A 6,672-nucleotide genomic window follows, 5' to 3' on the forward strand; every position below is an offset into this window, starting at 1 on the left:
TATTTATTTAATTATTATTTAACACTCTTATGCAACTATATAAATGCTCCATAGTAAGATTGTACTTTCTTTGCATTTCTTGATCCCTTTAATAAAAATGAGACACAATCTACAATAGGGTATTTAGAGCTGTAATTTAACTTGCCATGTGAGCACCATGTGAGCTAGGGGTCCAGACTGCCCTTATGGATAGTGGAGATCTCATTCTTGGTTGCATTGCCTTAAAGAGGTTGTCTTGATCAATCTGATATGACCTATCAGATATGTTGTGTCTCATGTGCTGGTCCAGAAGGACATGGGTCTCCCAAACACGTGTGCACACCTACAAACACAGGATGCAGTGCAGGTGTCTTAGGTATGAGGTATGGCATGAGGTGATGAGATTGAGAAAAGTCACAGAGCTGGTGGTGATGCAGGCAGCTGTGGTCTACAGAGTTACTCATCTGGCACTTCTGCATGTCGACGCATGAGGCTTTGCTATGTTAAATAGGTCTCTGCTGGTGGGAGCCCAGCTCCGTGCTCAAACCCTTTGGTGAATTGCTATGATATTTGGCATATATGAATGATCATAGCAAAATTCACTTTAGGGAGATGCACATGTCTATGTGCCATCATAATTAAAAAAAAAAAAAGGATCAATTTTCCTAATCTTTACTGTGGGCAGTCATCACTTTTTTTCTTACTTACGTGAATGTTAGAAGAATGGAAAAGAGAGCAAGCAAAATCAGTCTGAAGGGGAGTGTGAAATACAAAACTAGGAGTAAATAGATGATAGCAGAGGAATAGAGGTAGTGACTCTGATTTATAAGCATGTATCTCATTTTTATTGGTGAAAACAAAGAATACGTAGAAAGTATAAGCAGATTAGTTAATTATTTTATGTTAATTAATTAATGTTAATTAGCTAATTAATTAGTGTATTCTCTGTGATCTTCTCACAAAAGCATGCAATTTCAAACCCACTTAAGTGAGTGAGAATCATTTCATTGACCTGAAATGTCAATGTTGTTGTCAGAAAATACAACATTTATTCTTATGCATAGATATATATTAAAGATGTGATAGCCAGTCTTGGTTATTACGTTAAAACTATTCTGAGCTTTCTACAACTCATTTCAGTCAGTGACTTAACATCAGACTTCAGATTGCTTCAGAAATTGCCTGACACAGTTTGACACTATTTGATTCTGCCTACTTTTAACATCACTGTTTGGACATTATTAACTGTGCTTCATGCTTTTCCTCACATTATTTCTATAGAGCCCCATTAAAAAAAATTAATGTGAAAAAATAAACATGTTAAAACTGGTAAAGCTTGAAAAAATAAGTTTATGGAGTCATAGCTATCCAGTTGTCGCGGTTTGAAAACAGCTTTAACAGGATAAAACAGCTTTAATTCTTGTAATATGTGTTTCTATGTATTTTTGTTCTCAGCTCTAAGGTAAGTTTCGTTTTGATCTATATATTGCTCCTTTGACTTCCCTGAAGTTAAAGCTTCTCAAGCAGATCTAGTAAATTCCTCAATGCAAAACCACTTCTGTTTTGAAAACCAGCATTTTTCCTTACTTGGACATCACAGGTAAGTCAGGAGAGAATACTTCTGCAGTGTACTGTAACTGTTTTATTTAAAACAGTGTACTTAACTCATGAAATGAAACGTACATTTATCGATTCAGTCTTTACCAGTTATGCATATCTTGACGCTTAGAGAGGGTGTATTCAACGCAGTGCCCGAGGAGAGCAGTTCTGCATGTTCCAGCACTTTGCTTGACCATAGCAACTGTCAGAGCAAACAGCACTGTTTAAAAGCACGTTCTCATGTGTGTTTGGTACATCTCCTTCCTTGAGAAGACAAACAACTGTTGAATCTTAAAAAAGTTAAGTTTTAAAGGAGCAGAAAAGTTGTTGAAATTGTTAAATGTTACTTTTGCCCATCTATTTAGGGTGGTAAGAGGAATGACTTGAAGTGGAATGACTGAGAGCATTTAACTTTGTTACAACCTATTTGGAGAATGAATTGTGAAATGAGAGAGCTAATGTATGTATATACATAGACAGATACAGTGGGGGTTTGTTGTATGTTGTAGCTTAATAACTCAGCTTGCAATTTATTTCCTTTTCTATTTTTTTAGACTGTTTAATCTATCCTGCTAAGAAAACATATGGATTATTAGTTGTGTTGTAACAGTATTTGTAAAGTGTTTGCCCATACACAAAAGACAGTTCTCACAGTTTGTGAGCAGTCTGTCTCTTCGTAAATTCTAATGTAAAAATGCATTCGGGATAAATGTAAGATGTCCTGATGTCATTATTTTAAATTCTTACTTTAATTTCTTATTTTTTTAAACCTTGAAAACAGTGACTTTTTTTTTTAATTATTGTTACAGAAACCTTTGAAATGCTTATCAGACTGGCTGAGAATTACACAAGCACACTTTTCTGCAATGCATATAGAAACATGGCTGCTGAGGCTACTACGCATGTTCAGGAGTTTTTCACAGATGTTGGACTCTTCATATTTGGCACAGACATTAGCACAGAGCAATTTGTCAACAGATTTTTTGACACCCTGTTCCCAGTAGTCTACAACCACGTGATTAACCCTGGTCTGACTGACATTTCACTGGAATATGCGGAGTGCCTCCGAATGGCTAGAAGAGACATCAGGCCCTTTGGTAACGTTCCCCAAAAGGCCATAGGACAAATGGGAAGAACGCTGTTACCCAGCAGGACTTTCTTGCAGGCTCTGAATTTGGGGATTGAAGTGATCAATACAACAGATCACCTGCATTTCTCTAAAGACTGCAGCAGAGCTTTACTGAGAATGCAGTACTGCCCCCATTGCCAAGGGCTGACTTTCAGTAAGCCCTGTATGGGCTACTGCCTCAACGTCATCCGAGGCTGCTTAGCTAACATGGCAGAAGTTGATCGTCATTGGCGGGGATATATTCAGTCCCTGGAGGAGCTCTCAAGCGCCATGAGTGGAACGTATGACATCGAGCACGTGCTTCTTAACTTTCATTCAGTTGTTAATGACGCTCTCGTACAGGCTCGTATCAGTGGGCCAGAATTATCTGAGCAGGTAAGAAGCTGTTTTTGTCCACACTCGGGGCAGACCTGAGTCTAAGAAAAGTAATACCAGTAACTATTACTTGTTTGGCCATTGTTATGGTGATGAACACATTTGTATCAGAGTTCAGCTTTAAGCAACAATGTATTTTTCCAGCACTGACAGTTTTTATTTTTAGTCATGCACGTGACCTGCTAATTTCCCGTATTCTATTCACAGGTTTAACATCAAGTGGAAATTCAACATTTTGACAGCATTTACAGTAAAGGCTTTTTAAATTGAATTCTTGTGTGTGATCTATTTTTTTCCCATTTCCCACTAAAAAATAACTTTTTTCAAAATTCTGCTGAGTGAAAATTTTTCTTGCACAATCCAACATTAAATTCTATTCCTTCACCCATTTTATTTGAAATTTACCATTTTCTGTAGATGCACTGACTACCTTATGTTTAACTTCATAATTGTGTCTGTTAGGTTCTACTGAACAAGGGTGAACAATGGAATGTGTCATTAACTTTGGAAGCTTAAAATATTAGTGAGAGGAAAGTAAATTATCTGGTAAAAAGCCAATTACACAAACATTATACACAAACAGAATAATACCCTGACATTTGTGTAAATGAGAATGTTAAATCTCATGTTAAATCTCAGAAATAATATGTGTTTGCAGATCGGAAACGTTATATGACATTCTGAGAATAATTTTTAGGAGCACAGATCAGTGTTTTTCATGAACATGAGAAAATTGTTTAATCACTTCATGGCTTGGCTTCGCAAACGAAGATCTGGGAAGGGCTTTTCCCACGCTCACTGCAAGCGATGAGTGCACCCTTGGGGCTGCGCGGTGGATTTTTTAGGTGAGGCGCAGCGTGTGTGGAACTGGCTCCACTCTTTACACCTGAGGTTCATCTGCCAGGGCCTAGTGAGCTTGGACAGTGACAGCGAAGTCCTTGGGTTGTAGGTTTGGTTAGAGTGTCCTTCTCTTAGATGGGTGCGTTACAGGGCTAAACGAGCTCCATCTGCCCGGGTTTGGAGTTAGAGTTGTCCTTCTCCTAGGGTGGCTGCCCGAAGGCTAGTGAGCCCATCCTGCCTGTGGACACACTTTGTCTGACCCTTCAGTTCAGACCTGTCTGGCCTGGGAGACCCCACCGGAGGCATATGCCACCACCAGCACAGCTCTCAACCTCACAAGGGCACACAAGCTCCTTCCCCACAGCAAGGGGGTGCCCGTGAAAGAGTTGCTGCTCTACCTCCAGACATCACAGACCCGGGCACGGGGCGGCCGGGGCCTGCCAAGAACGGGAGTCCTGGAGGGATTAATCACTTCACTTCATTGTTATCTTATATACATATAATGATAAATTTAAACTATCCTTCTCTTAAACACCAGTGACCAATCTTAAAGAACCTATGACTTCGCATGTATTATTTGCATAATGTTGTAGGTTTCAGAGAAAGTAGAACAGTTTGTTTGTAACATGAACTAAGTCCTTCCTTACATAAGTGAAAAGGCAAATTATGGGAGAGCTATGTTAGCTGTGAATGCATGAAGTGAAGAATTTTAAGATATTGTTAGGGAAAATACATATTATTTAACTACACATTAAAAAGAGAGCTAGCATATCTGCGGACTTATGAAGGTTATGTAAATAGCAAAATCTGAATTCTTCCTATGTATATTTAATCCATAATACATTTTGCCATTTCATTTTTCTCTGTATTCTTACATGCAGACTTCACTGACACTGACATACTCTGTGTTTAATGCTGGATTGGCTATCTTGATCTTTAGTTTTACAGTATACACTGATTTAAACAAGAGGTCTGGGTGTCACTGTGGTGTGGATTCAGCTGAGGTGCAGTAATACTTCTAGGACGGCCACAGCCTGACTCTTCATGTGACTGGCTGAAGTTGAAGCAGTGTCTTCTGCTAAAGCAGCTAATATGATCTCTGACAGTAAACAACATGACCTAATCTAATAGATAGAGGATTCTTCATTTCGTACTCAGACCCACAGTCTATGGAGGGTTCTTCATCCTCCTGGTAGTCAGTAACAGCGAAATTGTCCATTTCTGTGAATTTGCCATTTTATCTCTCTGCCTTGTACCAAACAGCTACATTAGCCAGAATTTCCTGCTGCTGAACTTGCTTGAGAAATACTGTGATTTTTTTTTTAATGTTTTTCACTACCAGTTTGGCTCAAAAGTGGCTCACTGTGTCTGTCTAATCGTAGTATGTTTCAGAGCTATGCTTGCCTTTTAGGGATATTCCCTGTTCCTCCTCAGATTTTGGGGGTGTCTTTTTGCCTACAATTTTCAGGATATGAGCTAGAATAAGAAAGTAAAGGATTAAGGGACAGACTTCTGTTTCCTGTCTCATCCTGGGTCATTTAGTTTGAAAAGTTTAAGACTTGGATTTTCAACAGTGAACCGTGATTGGCCCAGACTTAAAAGTCTCTTGTCACACTCTTGTTTTGAAAATGAAAGTTTTTACTCACCAAAATAACCTATTTCACTCAATTTTAGTAAAAAATTAAATGTGTGAAGAGCACTCCATCCACTGTTTTGGCTTAATGAAAATTTCGGATTCATCCAAAGTAAAATGCCTGAAAACTCTATGACTTCCTTCTCCCCTTCTATCAGGCGATGTAGAATGAATACTAAAATTTCTTATTTATATAATTTTGTGCTGGTGTGTTTGTTTGAAGATCAAGTGTTTGTTTCTGTTGTTTTAAGAGCTTCTCATAGAAAATCACTTTAAAACTTTAAAAACTAAATATTTAATTTTTCACTCATCTGCACCGACCATTTCATTTAGACATCTTTTACTTAATCTGTTATATTTACCAGTCCTTTCTTGCTTTGACCTAAAATTTGATCAAATAAGAATATGATGCACTGACCCCTTGAAACATGGTCATCTACTCAGTCAGTTATGATTTGCTGAGTATGACTTGAGTATATTTCATATTTGCCCATACATTAGAAATCAAGACCTAAATCTGACGAGTAATAAATGCAGCCACTCAGTTTTAAGAGGCAGAGGACATGAATTCTGTTAAAATTGGCTCATTAATATTTATTTATTTTATCTTCAGAGTGACTCATGAACTGTTTCAAATTTTGATAAGCAATTAATGCATCAGTGATTCAAACAGACACAGAAAAGATGATTATGAGCCGGCAAAGAGTGGCTCACTTAGGCACGCAACAGTCTCTGCAGTTTTAAAAGTGGATTTCATCACAGTAAGTATTTTTATGGGTTTTAAAGATGCAGACAGAGAAAAAAAAATCTTTAACTGTTTGGAAGTATGATATATACATATACAAATGTTAATAGGAGAATCAACAGTGTATCCTGCTTGGTGATACATGGATTTATACAGAGTTTTATCTAATCATGTGTATGTTTGTGTAAATAACTATATGTAAAGGATATTTTTTCTAACATGTTGCATGGATGTCTATATTTAAATCTGATGTCTATCTATACTTTAAGCTCTCTGTGGTGTGGAAAGACCACTAATATCTATGTAACATGGCTTCCTTTCTGTTTGGGTCAGCAAAGCAGTGCCACGCTGTCTCCAGCTAGAATTTCTCTT

General features: G+C 37.8%; 1 protein-coding gene across 1 annotated transcript; it reads left to right on the top strand.

Annotated features, from left to right (window-relative positions):
• Positions 1–2,387: 2,387 nt before the first annotated feature.
• On the top strand, positions 2,388–3,598 carry LOC104501208 (glypican-5-like; the record flags this gene model as incomplete). Its single annotated transcript, XM_010144986.1, has 2 exons — positions 2,388–3,082; positions 3,545–3,598. Coding segments are annotated over 2 exons (749 nt in total), but the record flags the coding sequence as incomplete, so codon positions are not given.
• Between the last annotated feature and the right edge of the window lie 3,074 nt (positions 3,599–6,672).

The sequence above is a fragment of the Buceros rhinoceros genome, unplaced genomic scaffold (genome assembly GCF_000710305.1).
Source record: "Buceros rhinoceros silvestris isolate BGI_N320 unplaced genomic scaffold, ASM71030v1 scaffold19920, whole genome shotgun sequence".
NCBI classification, from domain to species: domain Eukaryota; kingdom Metazoa; phylum Chordata; class Aves; order Bucerotiformes; family Bucerotidae; genus Buceros; species Buceros rhinoceros.